This window comes from Filicampus tigris, chromosome 14 (genome assembly GCF_054856515.1).
Source record: "Filicampus tigris isolate MCC_2025a chromosome 14, RoL_Ftig_1.0, whole genome shotgun sequence".
NCBI lineage: Eukaryota > Metazoa > Chordata > Actinopteri > Syngnathiformes > Syngnathidae > Filicampus > Filicampus tigris.
The window spans coordinates 847,501-871,659 of record NC_141230.1 but is presented as its reverse complement, the minus strand read 5'-3'; the positions used below and the strand labels follow the sequence as shown (position 1 = coordinate 871,659).

The window sequence follows — 24,159 nt, the reverse complement described above, 5'->3', positions numbered from 1 at the left end:
TTGTGAGGAGAAGCGGTATAGATAATGGATGGATGGATAATTAAATTGATTGTTTAACTAGTATTTAGAAGTGTGGGAACCATGTTGGGGTTCGCAACAGCGTAAATCCCCCCAAATAAAACTGTACAATAAACATCATATAAAATAATAATAATAATCATAATCATAAGTGCGGGTTTCACTTATCGCGGCGGGTTCTGTCCCTCCATTAACCGCGATGAATGAGGGATCACTGTACTACCCCGGAACGCATGAATTTTCTGAATGTTTTGAAACTTGAATTGGAAAGTCAATCGGATGAAAAATGTGGAAGGAGTCGCACACCGAAAAAGTGGTCGGACTAAAATAGAATAATAAGTTTAAAGTGTAGGAATAACATATGTGTGAAGGCCTTCGCCTTCACACAATAAGTTTGAAATGTAGGAATAACATATGTGCTAAGGCCTTCGCCTCCACACAATAAATTGTAGGAATAACATATGTGTGACCCTTCACACAATAACAAAGAATCCGAATAACATACAGTATGCCTTCGCCGTCACACAATAACAAAAAAAGGCACAGAAAATTGGACCGACGTGCAGACTCCGAACCAGTAGGTGGCGAAAATGCACCATTTTGTTGTTTGCCAACCGCCCAAATATCATAAGAGGAGGAGGAAGGAGCTCGCTGCTAGGGGCGGGCGATACTGGGAATTTCGGCATCGATTCAATACCAAGTAAATACAGGAGAGTATCGACCGATACGACTACAACAACTACTGTTGATTTTTTTGGGGGGCTGAAAAGCCTCTGCCAGAGCAAGTTGTCTCTGTGTCCGCGTGGGTGTTCTGGCTTGGGGATCTCCCCCTTGCTCCTCCTCCCTCAACTTTGCTTGCTCTCTGTAGGTGAGCTTTTTTCATATGTTTGTTTACATTTGTGGTGTTGCCACAGTAGCGGAGCATTTTTTTACACAAATCACACTTGGCACTATCCTTTTCTGTTGTTGTAAAAAAAAAAAAGTCCACACCGCGCTCCGCTTCTTGTTTGGCTCTATATTGCTTCAGGTTCCGGCCGCTCTCTCACTCTCCCGTTGCCCTGTCTGCCAGGGAGGGGGGAAAAGTGTGCCTAAGATAGACTAGCAGGAGGCGCTGGGCGAGTGAGGGGAGGGGGATGCGTTATTTGCGCAGAGAAGCGGCGCTTTGAGGAAATTGGTGGAGCAACGATCCCAGGACAATAGTATCGATCCCAGGACAATAGTATCGATCCGCTCACAGGACTTGCTTAGTATCGATAACATCGGTATTTGAATCGATCTGCCCACCCCTACTCGCTGCAACACCAATAGCAGAGAGCGTGGATTAAGAAATACAGGCATGGCTTCAATCGGTTTTAGTGGCGAGTGGATGTTTCTGTCGTGTGGCACTAAATTGCTAGCGGCTCACATTAAACAGGACAGGTGAGTAGTGTTGTTTGTGATGAAATTAAGAATTTTCGCTCACCCACCCCACGTGTGAATCTTCCGAAATTTCGGAGTCACTGTGCCGTTTTAAGGTAATCAAATATGTATTTTTATTATTTAGAAATAATTTATAATTTTAGACTGGAACCTTAAATTATACTGACAAATGTGTAGAGCAAGGGTCTCCAACCTTTTGTCTCGTGTGAGCACATTTATGCAGGGCCTGTGCACGGCGCGTCATCGCTGACGTCGCTACCGGGGTAGTCGCCATGTTCAAGGGGATCGAGCCGGAGGAAGGGTCCTGTCAGACAGGTTTTTCAAAAATATTTTTTTAAATTTTTTATTTTTTTAAATATTTTACAACCATGGCTATTATCACAGAAAGATACAAAATGTACATAGGAACTAGTGTACAATACAAAGTAAAGTTCCATGAAAAAAAAAAAAAAATTATAATAAAAAGAAAAATAAACAAGTTGCACAAAATTTAAAAAGTTGATTTGTTTAAAACGCGACGACGTCCCTCTGTCCAAAAGCATCACTCACGCCACCCTGCACGCAACCGCGCCGGCCTGGGCGAGCTACAATGACTCCAATTGAAACGCGCCGCCAGAAAGGCTCCCTAACGCAGCCGAGCCTCCGTTGCGAGCAGAGGGAAGGGACGCAACACAAGGCTGCTGCGGGTGATCGGATGTTTTGATCGGCAATAAAAGGCTTTGATCGAATATTCCGACCACCGCAGTTGGTGTAAACATAGCATTGTCTGCTGTGTGTGTGGAGTTTGCGTCTTGTAATACTGTATATGTAATGAAAAGGTACCTTGGGTGGGGAGCATGGCCCAAAATTTCAACACAACCAACTTAATCCGACATTTGAAGAACAAGCAATTGGGAGACTATGGTGAGTTTACGAGCCACAGGAAGATTAAAAGATTTACAGTGCCTTTTTTTCTCGCTGGCAAATTTACAAGATAGTTTGTCTATGCACAAGACAATAAAGTTCCTGAGTTGTTTCAATTTAGGAACTCATTGAATAGTTTGGTTATTCAAGTGAAGCCTGCATGTGACTATTTTTTTCTACTTTGATTATATTCTGAACCATGCAATGTTTAGGTGGCATGTTATATATTTGACTTTTTGCATAATTAAATCTTGAGACTGATGATTATTTTTTATCTGTTAAAAACTGTGTTACTAAAAGCGGGGAAATGTACGTTTTTCAGTTATCTTTGCGACTGAGTAATTGTTGTGTTGTGCCAGCAACGGTTTTGTATTTCTTCATGATTTTGAAAATATATATAGATTTTTGTCAAAATTACGGCAATAATATGGCTGTGTTTTTTCAGATCATATTGCATAATAGCAGTCACCATAAAGAAATGGAAAAATATACAGATATTCCATGTGATCGGAATCAGTATCGGTATCGGCTGAACTCACCCATGCATGATCGGTATCGGTGTCATAGAACCTGATCGGAACATACCTACTCAATAGTCATTTTTTGTATTTTTTAAAACAACACCAAAGGAAACATCTTCGATAGAAAAAGCTCTCAATTGACCACTTTTGGTCCACATACTGTCTTATTTTACGTATAATAATTTGGCCCACCTCTGGCGCAGACACTACATACCGGTATCAAATGAAAAAATTTCTGCTGGCCCAGCTCCGGCCCATACACAATACACTGATCTCAATTATAAATTTGTGTTGCTGGCCCAAACCTGGCCCATGCACCGCATGAAAGGCTTGAGTCCCATCCGTGCCTTTTTTCATCAGTATTTCTGAAATGCTGAAATATGACACTCCAGATTTATGTTAAAAATGTAGATACAGTCATCTTATTGGTGCAGTCTGACTTTGTTGCAGTTGTCGGATGGAAAAAAAAAAGTGTTATAAGATGGTGAGTGACCCCTGCTTTGAATGTTAAATAATATCCTAAGTACTACGTTTCAGCATTTCAGAAACACCAATGAAAAATGCAAAAATACATATGGGAAACAGAAGTTAGTGCAACACAAGGCCTGACAGGTGTCTATGTAAATAGGTGGTTTTGTTAAAATTAAAAGCATACATGAACACATTATACTCAATTAACTTTCAATCACCAATGTGATTAATTTATTACTCAAAACAACAACATTTGGAGTTAAACAAATAACCCATTACAACATACAAAATACCAGACTTGAACCCCTACTTTAAACTGTCTCAGCTATCTTGAATTGCCGCTTTCTTCCCCCTTCTCTGTCTGCTGCCATCTGCAACCATCTCTTCATGTAGCTCTCAATTTCATGTTGGGGGGCTGTTGTTGTGAGAGGGTTCTTTCTGACAGCAGCTGATATGGACAAACATTTTCAAAAAAAGAAAAATTTTATTAGTACAAGACAAATACAATGTACCAAATTTACAACCCCAATTCCATTGAAGTTGGGACGTCGTGTAGAATGTAAATAGACAGTGCAATAATTTGCAAATCCAATTCAAGCTATATTTATTCGAATACACTACAAAGACAAGATATTTCATGTTCAAACTGATGAAGTTACAGTAAGTATTCCCACCTACGGACCTCTGTCAAACGGAAATTCCCTCACCCGGAAAAACAACGTATGCATTAAATTTTCTACTCCTATATTACATTAACAATCGATTTCTGACAACGGATGTTCCGGTATCCGGAACCCAGAACCAATAGCGAAGCCCGCAGTAGCGCAAACTCAAGCAGTCCCTGCTCTATACTACAGAAAAACTTTAACTGCTCCGCCATCATTAGATAAAATGGAAATTCCCTCACTCGGAAAAAAAACGTATGCATTAAATTTTCAACTACTTTATTACATTAACGATCGATTCCTTACAATGAAGTTCCGATATTGTATCATGAACCCGGAAGCCATAGCGAAGCCCACAGTAGCACAAACTCAAGCAGTTCCCGCTCGATACTATGGAAAAAGTTTGACCGTTCCGCCATCATCGGATCCAAAACGGCGACATGTAAGTTACTTCTTTGGCATGCGTTTTGCTGAAATTGCAAAAGATTTAAAATGTATTCATTCATATTTTCGTCTGTAGCTCATGGCATCCAAACGTAGAAGAACGGTAACAACCGTGGAAAAGAGAGTGAAATGCATCCGATTAAGCGAAGCTGAACACAAAGTAAAAAACATCCAGGAGACATTTGGAGTCGGAAAAACTCAAATCTACGAGATTTGAAAAACAAGGAATCGATTCTGGCTCAGTACGATTCCAGCAGTTTGCCTGCTCAAGGGAAATTGCTTGCGGCTCGACGGACGAAGTACAGTGGCGTAAATGAACGTGTCCTTTTGTATGCACAAAAATCACCAGACATCAGTGATGATCAACGGGACAGTTACTTGCAATTAGCAACAAAACTGTATGATACGCAGACAAACATTTTCATACAGCAAAGACTGAAGCCAACACAACTCAAAATAGACAATTTTTTCCCCCAAGTCTGAGAAAAGTCAACATTAAAATACAGTACAGTTTAGTCTAGTTAAGTACAGTACTGTACTGCATCGGTGTTACAGTATTTTTTTCAACAGTAGTTGGACCATGTTTGTTATACTGGACTGTATTTTGTTCTTATACCTGTACTTTATAGTGCAGTTTTTAATAAAATGTTTATTATTATTATATCGCTTGTGTTGTTAACTTTTTACACATGTATTTTGTTAACATACTTGCACGTTTATACTGGACATGTACCATAGTCGTTTCCCACATAAGGAAATTCCGTTATAAGGAAAGATTGGACAATGCAAATATGATTCCTTACTAGAGGATACTTACTGTATTGTTGTTTTGCAAATATTCTCTTAGTTTGAGTTTGATGTCTGCAACATGTTCCGAAAAAGCTGGGATGGTCCAACAAAAGATTGGGAGAGTTGAGGAATGCGTCACCCACAATATAGCCGTACATCAAAATAACTTACAATTGATATCTTTGTTATAATCATGTGAGTGCAGTTCAGTTCTGCAATTTGCCCCCACCTCAATTACTCATTAACGGGCCACAGTCAATACGTCGTCTGTGGCCCATTACGTCATTCACGTTTGTTCTGCAGGTGCACATGCGGCTGCCCGCCAAATTTATTACCTGCACAAAGATTTGAAATACGATTTACAAATACAGTGAATATCAGCTCGACAGTTTGTCCCATTAGTTTGAGTTAAGGTTGCCAACCGTCCCTTGAAAAACGGAATCGTCCCGTATTTAGAAATATAAGTACATATTGAGTTGTAAAGGGCCGCGCTTTGTCCCGTAATATTGTGAGAGTTAAAAATAGTCTGTAAAATGTCGATGGAATTAACGAACAACAGTTGTTTTTATCTGACAACTTATGGTAATGGTCCCAGGACCTCTCTGCTCTATGACCAATGAGGTGACAGCATACTTTTACATGAGTATGACGATACCGAATCTGCATACCTTATTGGTCGAGGTAATGCCGCTTGCCAAACTCGATAGCGGAAGACAAACAAAGCAGCGGGAATGACACGGTGACACTCCTCTGAGCAGCAATGCGACCAGCAGAAGCACTAGTCCTCCGCAGAAATGATTGCAAAAATACAGACGACTCAAAAGCAGAAAACACATGGGTCGAAAAAGTGACAGAAAATATAAAATAACATTTTCATAATAATAAATAATAAAATAAAGTGCACTGCACTGTTTGCCAGCGCACTTTTTCCATAGTCCATGGTGGACTGACTAACCTCAAACAAACATGCTTTCAGTGGTGGAGACATACGGAAGGCTCAACAAAACCAGTGGAACCCAAGACAAATTTGTTGTCCACCAGTTAGAGCTAGATATGGCATGTACGGTATGTAAATAATAATTTTTTTTAACCCTCTGATCAAGGTTAATATGGAAATGTGCAATTAATGTCATAATAATAAGAAACATAATAATTTTGGGGTGGAATAGACAAGTACATTGAACAGACAGCTAATTAATTAATTGATTGACATTGATGAATAATAGCTAAAGAATAAACACACACACACACACAGCCTTACATTAATTACAAGTTCAAACAGATATGCCTAATTTTTACTGTACAGGCAGTCGATATACTACACTTTATTTAGAAATATAATAGAAAAACAGTAAAAAAAATGTTTTATTTTTCCCTTTTATGGTCATTCTTCATCCAATCAAATTTGTTTACAAAGTTCTGGTGGGCGGGACCAGAGCCAGCAGTCTGGTTCTGCCAAGGCAGAAAGCTTTTTGCCCTTGGCAACACATCGAAAAAATTCTGATTGGATGACAATACAACCTTCTAAATTATGGATTAATAAATATATTATACAGTATATATGAATTAATAGCAAATATCAATACTTTAGCTTGAGGATCCATACTTAAAATTGAGCACTATGGATCGGAATATTGATATTTTGATATCGATCTGGCCATCCCTATAAGGCAGTCAGGTCGCCCGTCCCTGCCGATGAGGTGTCCCTTATTCATTTTTCCGGGAGTTGGCAACCCTAGTTTGAGTGCACCTCGATCGTTTTAAGTGCTTTATTTAATCGCGCTCTATCTTTAATCATCGCCTTAGAGCAAATACAGTAACATATTATTCCAGCTAGCTAGCTAGCTATTACTCCAGCAGTACGGCTAGCAGCTATAGCTAGCTAGCTGTACTGCACCGCAATAGATGTTGATATTTAGCTCAGACAGAATCGTTTAGCTGATATCTACACTGCATTTAAAACAAAGGTAAACACAAATATATATCGGTGACAGCACTTAAATTATATTAAATAAAACACGCTCATCTATTACCGATCCTCTCCAGTGACTCGAGTCTGAATGGCGTGTTTTTTTTGTGTTTTTTTTTTTTTACAGTTGGTTTGACAGAAGCGCTCGTTGTTATACAAGTGTGTCCCGCACGGGTGGTCAATGAAATGAGGAATTAATACTGTATATCGTTCTTTACTTTGATTTATGACATGGAGTAAATTTGAACTAAAACTTAATCTTAAACGGTGGAGGTTTGAAAACTATGCGACAAAAAATAGTAAAAGCACTTTTATGCACTTCCTGGCGATGTGTTTATTGTGCAACACCTGCCCTTAAAGCGGAAGTCAACCCAAACTTATTTTTTTCAAGAATATGTTCCCAGCAGGTCCACTAGTTGAAACACGGCATTCTGATTAATTTTTGTGTTTGTGGAATATAGGTTAAGCAGCAAAATGCACTTGTTTTTAGCCATCTCTGGGGGCGGCCAGTTTGTCTTCTGTCGACTAAAAATGACATCACAACTGCTCACAACAACCAATCACGGCTGACCTGTTTTCTGAATCTGAGCCGTGATTGGTCGTTGTGAGCAGTTGTGATGTCATTTTCATTCGACAGAAGACAAAATGGCCGCCCCCAGAGTTGGCTAAAAACGAGTGGATTAACACTTATTCCACAAACGCAATATTGATCAGAACGCCCAATTTCAACTAGTGGGCTTTCACAGAACTTATTCTTGAAAAAAAAAAATGTTTGTGTTGACTTCCGCTTTAAGTGTGAGAAGAATTAAAACAATGTCACCCACCACAGCAATAGAGAATTCGGTTTTCTCCTGGCTCCAAAAGAGTGGTTCTGTGAGATTTACCATGGTTGTTTACTTCCAGCTTCTTTTGCCAATATTAGGGTTTTGAAAAGGCTATACAGTGATCCCTCGCTACTTTGTGCTTCAACTTTCGCGCCCTCGATGCATCGCACGTTTTTCAGAAGCATTCATAACAAATTAAAAATGAAACAACACAGCCATATCGGGAGCTATATTGCAGAAAGACGCATTGTTTCGAGATATGAGTTGACTCAGAGGCTTTGTACATACCCACAGGCACTCATAAAAGGCGATGACTGGTTCCCAGCGCGAGATTGACCAAAGTGGGTTTACTTTTTCCACACACTGTACTGTACGTGTGCTAAGTAGGTGTGCATTATTGCAGCCTCTCGCTAGTCTCGTCCACTATTCAAATGTGCCGTTGATTTAGTCAGAGTCAAGCCGGATACTTTCTTCTCCATATTTGTAATGATGTGTTTGCTCTAATAAAGTTTTGTAAATCGGATAGTACAGTACAACAGATGTTTATTTTTATAAGTCGTGAGCGCAGCGCGCTCCCGGCCGGCCAGCGGCTCAGGAGACATCGCCAAATAAAGTATGAAAGTGTTTTGTTTTGTCTTAGGTTGTCTTAAAACAGCTTACCTTAACTAAAATCCCGCGTTGCATTTTATCCAAAGGACTTTATTTATGTTATTGTGCAAAGATAAAGTTAATGCATGGTCCCTATCAGGCGGCCATGCTTCTTCTTCGTTTTTGAAATGAAGTAGGAGGAGGAGAAGAAGAAAAATCAGGCGAAGAAGAAGAAGCAGCGGCTGGTTTACTTTCACTTATCATGACGACAAGCGTTTTAAAGTGCAGGATTGGATAAATTACACTATGGTATTCTAGTTAAGGTAAGTCAATTTTATGATAAAACTTAAAACTTTAACGTAGTTTTTAGCTAACGTTCTGTCGTGCTCGTCAGCTGCTGTGGTCGGTCAAAGCTAATTTCTGATCACATCCTGCAAGCTTGGTATTTATATTCTTCTTTTTACATTTTCATAGTTAAATTGATTGTTTAACAAGTATTTAGAAATGTGGGAACCATGTCGGCGTAAGAGAGGCTCAAATCCCCCCAAAATAAGTGCACAGTGCACCGTACGTGACACTCCCCGCCTCCCTGTTTGTTTGTATAGTGGGGAGCTATAGCGGAAAGTCACCACGAAGCACAGTTGGTCCCGAAAAGAAACTCCACATCCACATTGTCGATTTGGTTTGACTTTTCCTGGGAGGAGAATGCGCAAACCAGTTATTTGAAAAGTTTGCAGAGACTCTGTTCGGACGTCAGCGCCGACAGCCAAAGCAAATTACGGACACATGGAAGCCAGAGGCAGCCGCTAGCTCCAAGCTAACGCAAGCCACGGTAACAGTCATTTAACAAGAGCACTCCATTTGAAAAACAAGCAAGCAGTGTAAAGAAGTAACTGAGGCAGTGACTTATTACCTTGCTGAAGACATGATTCCCATTCAAACAGTGGAAAACGAGGGGTTTAAAAGACTCTTCAAAGTACTAGACCTGCGTTACGAGCTGTGTTTGTATGTTTACGTTGTTATCTTTTATGTTTACATTCACTGCACATTTTGATAAAAATTGTCACTATTCAAATTAAAACCTGTTCAGAAAGCTCAACTGACTTATAATGTCATTTTTTTTTTTTTAGAGTTTTGTACACATTTTAAATACGTTTTATGTTTAACATGAAGAAAATGGTCAAAAATGTGCAAATTAGCCCCCCCCGGAAAAAACTATGTAAAAAACGTTTGTTTTTATTTTTTTTTAAATCATGATATGATATTTTTGCCATATCACCCACCACTAACTTCATGTAATGTACTCGATGAAACCTTCCATATGCCGCCTTTGGATTTTCTTTTAAAAAGTGGCGGCTGCGGCTGCGGCTGCGGCTGCGGCTGCGGCTGCGGCTGCGGCTGCGGCTGCGGCTGCGGCTGCGGCTGCGACTGCGACTGCGACTGCGACTGCGGCTTCATCTGTTCTGACCCGACAACGGCATCTTTTGTATTGCACACTCAGAAAGTCCTGTAGGCCAAAAGTAACACCGCGGTAATGGGCCATGGACTGTATAAAAATCATTGGCCCAGTACACCTTCACTAGAGGATTATTAGCATGAGGCATCCTCGTATGGACTGGGTTTGGCGCATACACAGTTCATCTGTCCGGCTGTCAGCCGACACTCGCGGAAAACAGCCGGAATTGGCCCATAACTGACTGCTATCTGGAATACAATTAAAAAAACAAATGTACAGTCGTTTCCACTTCACCACACAAAAAAAACACAGTTACTTGTTTCAATACCAAATCATTGCCTTAGCCAAAGTCATTGGATGGACACCCCATTCATAACTTTAAAATGTAATTTCTTGGCTTTGGGAATGATTGGGAATTTCAAGTATTTAATTCTTAACTGGTAAATTGTATTTTTTTTAAATAATTAAGACAGCATTTCTATTGGACATGAGTGGATATAAAATATTGTTGAATAATGGTCTTAGTACCTTGTTTGGAATCTTGGTTTCACTAAAGTTATGATTTCTAACCCAAAGAAGTGGAAAGTGAGGGATTGTTGGAGCATTTTCGCTTAAAATGCCTTGGATCAAACCAATAAATGATTTGCGGATGGCTTTAGTTATTGAATCAAACATTTTGCTGTGATTATGCAGGTCTCTTATCAAATCTTAAAGGACTGCTGGCGTAGTTACCAGAGAAAGGTGAAGGAGTCCAAGAGAGACCACTTGTCACGTCTGATTCAGGCAAATCGCCAAAATCCACGTGCTCTATTTAAAACAATCGACTCCAAACTGAAGCCCCGTCAACCGATTTGCACGGACTCGTCCCCTGAAATGTGCGATAGATTCCTGCAGGTTTTCATTGACAAGGTTGCTACTGCTAGGGATCTTGTTTTGAACGCCACATTTGACCCCTCTGTCCAAGTTCCTTGTTCAGCAGGTTTCGATTCCTTTGAGCCGGTTTCTTTTACATTTTTGGAGGATGTGGTTTGCCATATTAAACCATCGGGCTCCCCTTATGACTCCGTTCCTCCACACTTCTTCAAGGAGATTCTCCCGACAATTGATAAATCGGTTTTGGCCATCATCAACAGCAGCCTGTCTTCTAGTGTAGTCCCCCAACATTGTAAACATGCTGTAGTGCAACCCCTGCTGAAAAAAACCTGGCCTTGATCAAGTTATGAAGTTATGGTGTTCGGTCCCAGTGGCTCGTCTACATCCCACCTTGTTGACCTGGGCCCCCTGGCTTCATAATCAAAAGCCAACAGTCTTAAAATTGGGTTTTAAAATGGACAGCAATCTTAAAATGGACCAGCTTTTTCACCTTAGACAGCTGGCTATGGTAAGGTGTGCTATTTGATTTGAGACCCATTTCCAAGCTGCGTTTTATGTCTAAAATTCGGGAAGAATTGGTGCACTCACAGTTAAGCTCTTTCTTGGATGAACATAATGTTATGGAGGTTTTTCAGTCAGGCTTCAAGAAGATACATAGCGGAGTCAGCTCTATTACGTGTTTTTATGACATCCTCCTGGCAAATGACACTGGAGACTATGTATGTCTCGTTTTGTTGGATTTGACTGCAGCATTCGATACGGTAAACCACAGTATTCTTTTGACTCGCTTGCAACACCAGGTGGGCATTAGTGGATGCGAGTGGTTTGGATCCTATTTGGTTGGCAGGACTTTTTCTGTTAGTCTAGGTTCCTCTGAGTCCTGCTATGCCCCTCTATCGTATGGTGTTCCACAGGGTTCTTTTTTGGGGCTATTGCTGTTATCTTTATATTTGCTGCCCCTGGGTTCCATCCTACGAAAACATGGTATTTCCTTCCACTGCTATGTGGACGACTGCCAAATCTATATCCCGCTGAGGAAAAAAGACACATTCTCGATAAGACCTATCGTATGGTGTTCCACAGGGTTCTTTTTTGGGGCTATTGCTGTTATCTTTATATTTGCTGCCCCTGGGTTCCATCCTACGAAAACATGGTATTTCCTTCCACTGCTATGTGGACAACTGCCAAATCTATATCCCGCTGAGGAAAAAAGACACGTTCTCGATAAGACCTCTTTTGTCCTGCCTAGAGGACATCAAAGACTGCATGTCACTGAATTCCTTAAATTTCAATTAAAAGAAAACAGAAGTTGTGTTCGGTCCCAGTGGCTTGTCTACATCCCACCTTGTTGTCCTGGGACCCCTGGCTTAATATCTAAAGCCAACAGTCTTAAACTTGGGTTTTAAAATGGACAGTGATCTTAAATGGACCAACAAATCAGCGCTGTTGTAAAGTCCATCTTTTTTCACCTTAGACAGCTGGCTAAGGTAAAGCCTCTCCTTTCCCATCAGCACTAAGAAGCAGTCATCCATGCCTTTTTTACATCTCGGCTAGATTACTGTACTTTATTTTGGAGTCAGCCGGTCCTCTCTCAAATATCTCCAGTTGGTCCTAAGTGCTGCTGCCTGCCTACTAACTGGAGCTCGGAAGATGGAGCACATAACACCAATTCTGGCCTCCCTTCACTGGCTCCCAGTGCATTTTAGTGTTTAATTTTAGATTCTCTTATTCATCTATAAATCATTAAATGGCCTTGCCCCGGCGTACCTCTCTGAGCTCTTCCACTCCTACGCACCTTCCCGCAGCCTCAAGTCTGCGGACCAGGCGCTGCTCGAGGTGCCGAGGACCAAGCGGAGCCTCAGAGAGGATCGAGCCTTTTCGGCTGCTGGTCCTTCCCTTTGGAATGACCTCCCATTGGATGTTAAGCAAGCCCCCTCTCTGTCCACTTTTAAAACCCGGTTGAAGACACATTTCTATTCCCTGGCTTTTGATCCGACCTGAAATTTTCGGCTCTTTTCTGGTGTCTATTTTATATTAGGAGTGTGACAAAATCTCAATATGGTGATACATCACGATGTTTTGTCTTCCGATTGATTATCGATACGCCTCTGCCAAGTATCAATATTTTAAATTAATATACGGCCGCTGTAAAGACTACTTTATTGTTCATTGCTTATTGGGCAATTACTTGGCGGTCCACTAGGGGCGCGCCGCAGAGGGGCGGCGGGGAAGCGGGCGGAATCGTCAGGCGAAGAAGACAAACAAACATTGGGAGAGAACATGGCTTTAGCGAGCGAAAGACTTAAGTTAAAAGATGCGCCGGCATCACACAAAAGGTGTGGCTGCATTTCGGACTTTACAGTAGTACGGATGGAACTAAGCTGGCGAAGGAATTTTCTATATGCAAGAACTGTCTCACAAAAAAATAAGGTGCACTTGAAACACGCCGAATATGCACAGACGCTTACAGCGGCATCACACAGCACCAGTCACAAGCCAAAAAGTCACCCAAAGACTGTTAGATTTACATCCTGGCCAGACCAGCGTGGATTCTCTACTGCAACCAAAACTCCCTTTGAATTCTCCCGAGACAAAGTCGATCACGCACAGCATCTGTGTGCATATTTGCAAGCATCTCTGCCCATATAGTGTAATTGAGAATGGTGGTTTTTGCTACATGATGCGCACTCTAGAGCCACACTACGAAATACTACGAAATAAAGTCGAAAACGTTTTACTGACAAAACAATTACAACTTTGTAGGAAAAGACCGGGCTTCAGGTATTGAATGCACTCGAGTCGTAAGAACGAGTGGGTCTTACCTGCGATGGATGGACATCAAGGCACACACTGTCTTTTACTGCCACTACCGCGCATTTTATCAGCGATTGGGAACTCAAATCAGACGTGCTTGAAACCCGTCAATTGCATGAAATCCACAGTGATGCGCACATTGCAAAAGTTTGTTGGATTTAACATTGCTTACATTAAAGTTATTCTTTGATTTTCTTTTTATCTCTTTAAAATCTGCAGGTAGAGGCTATGCAGTAGATTTGCATTTTACAGCAAAATTACATAGCAATTGTCACTGTTTATAAATACAACAGAATGGGAATGTTCCTGACATGTTGCACTACAATAGTGTCTAACTGATTCACCACCAGACTTTTTTAGACCCACTGTGAAATGACATACAAATATGTCCTTGGGATAGAATGAGTTAAGACACTAATTTTGTTTGCAGAACTGTTGCAATAATAAAGTGTGTCTGTAAGGAAGACATGTATTTGTGTACAAAAAATTGCACTTTTATTTAATATTGTATTTCAGTAATGGTACAAAAAAGTATTTTTCTTTGAAAAACATCAATTTTGAATAGTAGTATCGTATATTATCGTGGATTGATTTCCTGATCAATATATCGATAATCGCTGTATCATCATATCTTGAGATAATCATTATTGTGAGCCTTGTATCGCGTATCGTATCGTGAGGTACCCAGAGGTTCCCACCCCTATTTTATATAGTGTTTTATGTTAATTTATTGATACCATTTTGTTGTATTATGGCTATTGTATGTAAAGTGCTTTGTTACTGCTCGAGCTGTTATGGAATGCGCTATATCAATAAAATTGTATTGTATTGTATTATATTTGCAACAAAGCGTGTTATAAGACAGGAAATCTCCCTGACTGTCAACTAAGTGCAGCACTGACCAAATCCCCTTTTCCAACCAAGCCTTGTTTAACAACGATTTGTATTTAATAATGAGGTATCTGTTGTTCCAAACTGGTGTATTATGTGGGGTGAAGTTATGATTGTATTGAGGATTCCAGTACAGTAGGATCTGTTGGTGAAACTGTGATAATTTGATGGGGAGTCTTTGAATATCAAAACCACATTTCAGTAATAATTCTATACCTCCACATTTTTCAAATAATTTGTTGGGGATATGATACCAGAGAGATTTGTTATTCAGGAAGTCAGACAGGGGTTCTGTCAGACCGGAAGGGTTCTGTCAGACAGGATGTACTGATGAGCAAGATCAACGTCTTGAGGCTTTTCTGACAAATTTTCAGTCAGATTCGCTCAACGGGCTCCGTGCAGTAAATAGAAATGTAAAAAATGACAATTTTTGCTGACACTAGGTGGCGCTATATGTATAATGGAATATTATCAAATAGATATTGTCAGGTCGTGACTCTTTACGTACAGGTGAAGTTTGGGATTTTTTTTCAGAATAACACTTTTTCATACCAAATATCTGTGTTGTTACATATATATCACATTGGGCGTTAGTGGTAAGAAATATTCTTTATTTGGCAATAAGTAAACATGACAGTTTTTAGTGCTTGGTAACATGAAAAGTGCCTGTTATTTGCATTTCAACAACATATATTGTAGCTGTGACTTTAATGACAAGGATTAAAATAAAATTCTTCAGTTTAGCTTTGTGTCACAAAATTGCCAACTGTATCAAAAATAAATAATGCTGCATATTTGGTTGCATTCGTAACAAGCTACCATGGGTACAGAGAACTGAACAACAGACCCAAAAACAAAAGTTGTTCAAAAAAAAAAAAGTTTTTTAGCCTACACTAGATGGAAAAACTTGAAACAGTTTCATTCCTCAGTGAAGCAAAGACGCACATCACATTTCTCACAGAGAGTGGTAGTTGAATTGACTTTGCAGTGTTTGCAGTGGCCGCGTTTGTCACATTTCACAGGCCAATGCGCAACTTGGTCAGAGCAAACATCATCTGGAACTCCAAGACGAAGCCTTTTGGCCGGTGGTGGTGGTAGTGAAGATGTGGGATTGAGTGATGGTCGGCCTCTTCGTGCAAAAGAATGAGGCTAGTGGCAATCTCTGCCTGGAAGCTCTTTTGTCGCAGTACATCTTTGACACCAATTAGTTTACAATCACGGCGGTAGATCAACCATGCATTAACCAGACCTAACATGATTTTGTGCCCAGAACAAGTAGAGGTACCACCTCCATAACCTCATGTGATATTTGCACCTTGCAGAGCATGCATCAAGGAGATCCACTCCTCCCATGAATGTGTTATATTCTTTCACAATGTGTGGCCTCCTGACCTCCAAAAATGTCTTGTCTGCTTTGCTCCAGCGTCGAGCATTATCTTGAGGCTCAACTGCACTATAGGATGAGATCAGGGTAACAGATTTGTTACCACTGACCAGCCTTTTTTTTTTCCACCCTGGCGTCAACAGATCCTCTGCCTGTCTTGGCAAGACTTTTATCATCTTCAAGCTGACACCCAGCTAAGCGATTGCCACACAGAGTTCCCACAAAGTAGATCTTTCGTTGAAGAAGATTGAGTACCAGTGGTACTGAAGAAAAACGATTGTCAGCAAAGACTTTGTAGTTGTGGTCTGATGGGAGACTTTCACAAAGCTTGACCACAACATCACCTCCCATGCCAAGTAAAGATTTTTTCCCAGTGCCACCTTCATACACTACAAAATCAGAGGATTCCTGAAGAACAACAGCGACTCCAAATTTTCAGTCCCCAATGTGGGGCTTGCCCTTCACATACTGTCTTATTGGACTGTGTGTCCCTCTGAAGGACACCATTTGCTCATCAATAGAGTTGTGCTCTTCCGGGGTGATATCCAGACATTGTTTGCGATACATGTCCAACCATGGCCGGATCTTCCAACACCTATCTTCTGCTTTCCTGTTTGATACGTTGGTGTTGTCAGTGAAATGTAGATTTGTCAGCAGGTTTAGAAAACGATTACGTGACATGATGTCAGCCACCATGGGGCACCTTGTCATTTCCCCAGTATGCACAATTTCCTGTCAGTTGGCAAAGACCCATTCTCAGGTAAAGACCAATAATTATTTCCAGCTCTTTTACTGTGGTGTTTACATTGTTACATTGGCTTTCCGATTTTTGTACACTGTACAAATTTGTTTGGTCTTTGTGCTTTATGAACTTTCTGAAGTACTCCAGAGGACTAAGAAAATTGTCTGGAGGTGTGACATGTGGTCCTTTGAATGTGCACTCAGGGATTTGAAAAGGTCTCTTCCTCCAAGAAAATGTTTTTTTCCCTTGGACAGTTCCTTCTTCTTTTCCTTTTTTGTGAACATGAACATTTTCTTGTTTTTTTCCTTGGATGGATATATTTTTATTTTGCTCTCTTGAACTCACATTTGGTTGTGGTTCATCCTCAGAAGTACTTGATTCACTACTGTCTGAATCACCACACTCACTTGACTCATCACTTTCCCTGTCTTGGTTATTGGGATTGTAAAGAGGGTCATTTGGGTCTTCATCTGAGTTATCGTCACAACCCTCAAAGTCACTGTCATCTCCCAGGATGATCTTGAGTGCATTTTGAAGAGAGTATGGCTTGTTCTTTTGCATTCTAAAAAATTATTAAAAAATAAGTACAGAATACACAATAATTTGATATTTATTTTTATGGGATAAGCATAGGAAAGTAAAACTGTGTTACCATTACGTTAAAGTTCCAAAAAATGTTTTACTTTCACATTATTTTGTGTTTCTATTTGTTCAGTACACTTTTAATTGACAAGCAGAACATACTTCAACTGAATATAGCATATACCGCTAAACAAATTGGGTGTATTATTACAATTTTTGTTATTGTGACAAAAGATGTTACATTGAGCTTTTCATTCATATTTTAAGGCTGTAAGCCCAATGTGACATGTATGTCACAGCAATATTTCGATCCCTGGTTTGATATTAGTTTCTTCAATAAGTATGTTGCGACCAGGTTGAGGGCACTATAGGACATGTTATCAAAGTATTGGAGCTACTTTAAACTTTTGTTTTCCGTGCACTCTCGTCCTTGATGTGGCCGAGGGGAGCCAGCAGGGCTGTAGGAGTTGCACACCAGTCTCACGTGTCATTATATGTACACAGGTCGACAAATAAAACACTGTGTGAGACCCAGTTTGAGTCTACTTGACCATCACACCGAACACAATGCAGAGAACCGGTTACACGCGCACTTCTCCAAAATCCAAACCTGCCGCGTACGGTGTAGGTTAGTTGTCTTTGCAAGGAATCGACAGAACATGACTTTTTTTTTTTTTTTAAGACAACAAAGAGAGGCAAGATCCGGCCTCGCAGAGTTTCCGTTCAAACTTGTGTCAAAAGTGCAAAATCTCAACTACCATATTTTCACGACTATAAGGCGCACTTAAGTCTAAAATTTTCTCCAAAATGGATTGTGCGCTGTGTAATGCCGTGTGGCTTATGTGTGCACAGAGTTCCAATATCTGTGAGTGTTATGTGTGGTAAGTATCTATGGTATGTATGGTCTGTATGATAAGTATGTATTGTATGGTATGTTATGTATTATATGGTATGGTATGTATTGTATGTAATGTATGTATTGTATGTAATGTAAATTGGGCTACCCGTTCTGGGCGCACAGACACTGGTCATGATAGCGGGCGGCTTTGCCGGTACGCACGCTATAGCCACCGTTTGGGGGTGGCGCACCTGTTTTGGGTGCAGACGCGCGGTTTGCTGGCTCAGCTGGTGGGCACTAGAACCAACCGGATTGGGACGAAAAAATGAAAATTGCCACGCGCACCGTGATTGGTCTCGGGCTGTGGGCGACCCTCAAAAACAAAATGGGAAGCATAGCAAAGAAAAAAAAAAACGTTGAGGAACCCAGGATCGGTAAGAAGTTGTTCAAGAGAATGAGTTTTCGAGAGATTTTTCGAGAGCGGAGTTTTCAAGAGAGGGAGGGGGAGTTTTGCACAGCCTTTTATAGAGGCCGCGCATGTTAATGAGGTTGGCTGATTTAAAAAAAATTTTTTTTTCCTCCCCCCACGTCTGGGCGTTGCTTGACTAAGCTGGCTGGGAAAGAGGGTTACCTAATCTTGTAGTTTTGAAGCTTCAGAGTTTTGCAAAAGTCACTTTTTATAACCACTCAACCACTCAGAACCATTTCAGGGACGAGCATCTGAAGAGCAGGTGAGCTTTGTATCGTAACGCATAAAGTGGCTTTTTAAAAAAAAAAATTTAAGCTGCATCAGCACAATTGGTCGCATCGAACACAACAAAATGCAATATGAGTCAATCTACATGTGTTGGATGTTTTCATTTCACTTGCAACCTGTGGAGGCAAATGAAAAGCGAACACATTGAACGCACATTAAAACATAGTTTTAATAGTTTTAATTAGTTTCCAACTGCGGGCGCTGGCAGGTCCATCTTCAGACTCGCAACTAGGGGTCGCACTTGCCCTAGTAATGTGTGGTTCGGTTGTTGGATGTATTTTAAAGCTAGCGGCGGCGCCTCTTGGGCACGTCAGCTTTGAGTTTGATCTCCCTGGCACGTCCACCAGAGACGTGCTGATTGAATAAAGATCAGGGGGTCCGGCGTCTTTATGCTGGTTCTTGCGGTGTTGCGATTATCTGGCCAGATCACAACTCCTTATCTGTGGTTGTTTTGTCAAGAACATGCCGTTGGTCTGTTGGGCCCTGGAATGTGACTCAAAAGTCTGGGCTGTCGGCAGCTCAGAGGGTGGATGTGTATTCCAGGTCCGTTGAAAAGAGGGTGGTTGTCTGTGTTCACCACCAGTTGGCGTCCCATATTTGTTACAAGGGTGACCCAAAAAAATGGGTCCTAACTTTCAATAGACATCACTTAATAAAAGGCAGCGACAATATATTACCATATTTATATTTTACGATTACAACAGTTTTCTCCTGTGCTGTGGCTCATTTAGATAACTATTCGAGATGTCTTCGGGCAGGAAGCGGGGTAAACTCTGAACGGGTTGTCAGCCAATCGCAGGGCACACAAAGACGAACAACCATTCACACTCATAGACTCACCTACGGACAATTTAGAATGCTCAATAAACCTACTATGCATGTTTTTGTAATGTGGGAGGAAACAGGAGTACCCGGAGAAAACCCACGCAGGCACTGGGAGAACATGCAAACTCCACACACGAAGGCCGGTGCCCAGGATTGAACTCTGAACCTCTGTACTGTGAGGCAGATGTGCTAACCAGTCACCCACCGTGCTGCCCTCAGTTATGGATTTCAAATAAGTCAATTATGTTCTTTGTTGCAGAGAGCCATTTGTATTTGATTGTAGCACTGCCAAGAAAAGAGAAAATGTTCCAAAGGCTGACGACAATGGGTAAGGGTAATAGACAACGAAAACTAAACATAAATGTGAACAGAATTGCAGAGCTGGGTATTTTACTAGAAAACGAGTGTCCGTTATTCGCCATCCCTGTGCAGCAATGGTACCCTTCCGTTGTCCGTCATTCGCCTTTTTTTGTGTGCATGTGTATCTGTGTGGGGTTGGGGGGTCGGTTGGTACCTGTCTATAGGCCGCCTTCAGGTGGTCAACCTTCTTTTTTCCTCTTAATTTTCCAAAAAGTACAAAGAGCAAAAAGTGTATTGGTGGATTAAAAGGGAGCGTGGTTTCTCCAGCAGTCGCTTTAACACTGTTAACTACACTAACCTTAAATATGTTAATGTCAATTGGGTAAAACCATTACAACTCCACAAGTGTAAAGCATTAGCTCGTTAACCAAGTTAAAACCCTCCAACACTAAACCATAATCCGAAACTAAAGAAATACTAATAAACTAAAGCCTGTATCCCAAACCAAAACCACCTACACAATAAATCAAATACTAAAATTTAATAAAAGTCCCAGTGACCATCCCCACATGTTCCTCCACATGGACCAGTCCCAGTGTCTGGTCCCTTGGAGAATCTTCTGGCCAGACACTGCCACAGGTGTGCTCATTACATTTCCTCCTCCCTCTCCAAGGCGAAGCCGCAGTTTTCCTTGCTTCTGGAGAGACTGTCGGCTACCACATTTGACTTCCCGGCACATTATTGGACCGTGAAGTCATATGGTTGCAGGGAGAGATATTATGCGGCGATACGATTGGTGGAGTCTTTCATTCTGTGCAGCCATTGAAGGGCACGATGATCTGTCTCCAACACAAAGTGATGTCCCAGCAGATAGTACCTCAGAGTCGACAGCCCACTTAACAGCCAAGCACTCCTTTTTAACAGTCGAGTACCTTGTTTCACGATCCAACAGGAAAACAACTGGCCTCCTCTCCCCCTCCTTCACCTGGATCAGGACAGCCCCCAACCCCCTTTGTGAGGCCTCAGTCTGAAGGATAAAGGGTTGACTGAAGTCAGGGCTGTGAATGACTGATTCTTTACATATGGCCTCCTTCAGATCCTTGTTCCATGATGCCCGGTCAGATTATGTCCTCTTTGTTCCGGTGCCTGCCGGTGTTTGTCGGATTGGTGTCCGTCTGGAACACCCATCTGCTCAGGTGACTGTGCGGTGTTACGTTGAATTTGTTCATCATGTGTATTTCCTGTGAATATGCCGTGTCGAACTGTTACAGCATGTGCGTGTTCAGCCATTATTTCTTCTTTGGCCGTCCATTTGTACATGTCGGCGTTTTTACTTACAGTTCCAATATCTGGTCTGCGTTTACGAGCAGATCCCACCCAAAGAATATGTTGCTCTGGTTGTATGTGGTTATATGGTATATGGCGTGTTTGTGGGTAGGTAGCATTGTTGTTTGTGTGGCCCTTTCGATACCAAAATTGGTGGTAGGAGACGTGCGCCGGTTCTCTGTTTCGTAGTTGTTGTCTGTGTAGCACAGCGTGTAGATGGTGTTGTTGAATGTGGTGATGGTTGTGTTTCCCTGAATGGCTGTCAGTGGTATCATGTCACACAAAAGACTCGGTGGTTGTATATGAGTTGGAACCAGTCTTTAGGCGTTAAGAAATTGATCCAGTTTGTTTCGGTATACGGTGGTAGCCATCAGGTATTCTAAAGGGTTTTTGTCTGAGTCTTGCTGCGGGATATTCGCTTCTGCCGTTTTCTATGTATGCGTATTAGCTATTGGAGACTTTAATATGTATTTTTCCTCTGATTGTTTGATGTACATCATGTAATCTACCCAGTCTTCTTCATCGATCGGCGCGCCTAGCTCATTGCCGGCAGCAGCAGTTTGCCCACCCACCACACCGGTTGTTTCAGTTTGAGCTGTATCCCCCTGTCAGGCTCGCAAAACAGTTGGGTAAGAGTGTATGTGAGTTCCTCACCAGTCTCGGGATCAGCTGGTCTTCCTCGTGTCCCCCAGCAGGTCTCTCATCAACACATCTGAGGTGGGCGAGAGTAGTGTCTGCGAGGACGAAGAGGCTGCTTGTTCTGCCCCCTGTGGCGTCGCCGGATCCGTGTTTTGGAAGCCGCCCTCTGTTAGCTGTGGTGCTATTGACGACTGGAGGTCCTGTTGCGTTAGCCCCCCTGTGATCCTGCTGAGACTTGCCAACGCCTCGTCCGTCGTTGTTCTCCCGCCCAGGAAGTTGCTGACCGGTGCAGAAAGAGTAACTCACGGTGACTGTCTGCGCCATGAAAGCCTGTTCATAGCCTGGTCCCTCACTGAAATCTGTCCCCCAAGCAACAACAACTCACTTTTGTTCCTTGCCGCGGCCATCGAAGCCTCTCTGTGAAAAATAGACTAAAGACGGACTACAGATGAAAGACGGATTAAATACATGGGCTTCCGACTATGCTTTATTCGTCTATTTTACAATTTTTCCTGTCATTCGGCAACAGTCAGAAAAATGGGCGCCCGTCATAGGCGGATTGACGGACTGGTCCGTCACATAGATGGAATGCCCAGCTCTGCAGGATTGTAACATTTATGTCGCACTACTGAACGCCAGGATTATTTCCATACGCATGTGTGTGATAAACCCAAAAAGAAGAAATTTTGTAATAACCATTTCTGTCTTTCTGTCATCCACAACCTCAGCCTTGCAGGGACAACTGGAAGTGACATAATACTTGCCTTCATTATTTCACCATCTGGAAAACTGGTTGCCCTAACTGATGACTCCAAACGACTGGTCTTGTTTCAGTGTGAGCATTCTTGGCAATGTGTCAGCACCAGGTAAACTTGGGTCATATTTTTCAATACCGGCCATTTACTCTGTTGGAAAAGATTCAAGGTATACAGTATGTTCGTTTTACAGGTGGTTGGTGAGGAGGGGCACGTCCTTGGTGTTTAACAGGGCAGAAGACGAGGTGCTGGTGGCTGATAAATCGGGTGATGTGTACTCCTTCCCAGTGATGCAACCGGAGAAAGAAGGCGAGCTTAAGATGGGCCACCTATCCATGATCCTAGCTGTTGTAAGGATACCATCATTAAGACATGCATTGTGTTCCTAAAACTGTGATTTACACTAATGTTAGAAGAAAGTAGGATTTGTAGTAGTGCCTCTATCCAAAGGTCTTTAAAAACCCACAATTGACAAATAATAACTACATCCCCAGATGAAAACCACCCAAACGGGCAAGCAAAGGTCAAAATCCCAATTTGGGGGGGGGAGAAAGTTTAAGAAGGGATCTTAGATGGAGGAATCTTTCTTCCAGGATGACCAGGCTGCAATGGATGCTGATTGGACATCATTTACACAACATATGGTGCTATACAATGTAACTAGGAGAATATTAGTGTCCATTTAAATAAATAAATAAATAATTTCAACTGAAAATAACATACCTGAATTTGTGATTTTTCTTGAAACGCTGTGGCCATGGCAACAGGCAATTTGCCAATATAACAACGTTAATTTTGAGGGTCTAAACATGTACGAAATCTCACGAAACGTTGCACACACATCGGGTCTGGTGAAATCATTATTATTTTGAGTGTTTTGCAAAAAATGGCTCGCTAGCGCCCCCAAGAAAAAGAAAAAAAAAACAGCCCCGGTTGTAAGTTTCACCTAGATCTACGAAAATTTGGTCGTATATGTACAGTTCAAGGCCTACAAAAAAGTCTCTTGGAGCCATGTGCTAAACTAAAGATTAAGTTTGCCATTTTATATTAACTTAAGAGTATGAATTTGCTCTCATTAGAATAGCTGCTGCAACTTGACCCACATGATAATTTATTCTAAAAAAAAAATACATTTGATAATAGTCAAAGCTTGAATAAATCTACGGAATTATTTTTCATCGTAGTGGTCGTGCCACCAACTGGCTAAAGGAAGTACATGTTTTATTGTTTGATGTTGTTCTTCTTGCAGGTTAACCAGGTCCACCTCATAATTGCCCAGAAGAATGTGTAGACCTTCCTGATGTTAAAATATGAAGTTTGTACGTTTCACCTACATCTACAGAAATTTGGTGGTGTTTATAACAGG

The 24,159-nt window shown here is 41.4% G+C and overlaps 1 protein-coding gene and 1 pseudogene across 4 annotated transcripts in view; one reads left to right on the top strand and one right to left on the bottom strand.

Moving 5' to 3' along the window:
* The first annotated feature begins 1,271 nt into the window (after positions 1-1,271).
* wdr4 (WD repeat domain 4) overlaps positions 1,272-24,159 on the top strand; it is a 107,419-nt gene continuing 84,531 nt past the window's right edge. For 3 of the 4 annotated variants that reach the window (XR_015089455.1, XR_015089457.1, XM_086050726.1), the window contains exons 1-4: positions 1,272-1,437; positions 20,033-20,101; positions 22,767-22,904; positions 22,987-23,143. Coding sequence is in view for 1 of the 4 variants with exons in the window: in XM_086050726.1 (XP_085906852.1) it covers positions 1,355-1,437; positions 20,033-20,101; positions 22,767-22,904; positions 22,987-23,143 (447 nt within the window). In the remaining 3 variants the exon portion in view is untranslated. The remainder of the gene's footprint in view (positions 1,438-20,032; positions 20,102-22,766; positions 22,905-22,986; positions 23,144-24,159) is intronic. The other variant, XR_015089456.1, reaches the window with a different exon arrangement.
* LOC147136034 (uncharacterized) lies at positions 15,534-17,332 on the bottom strand (annotated as a pseudogene).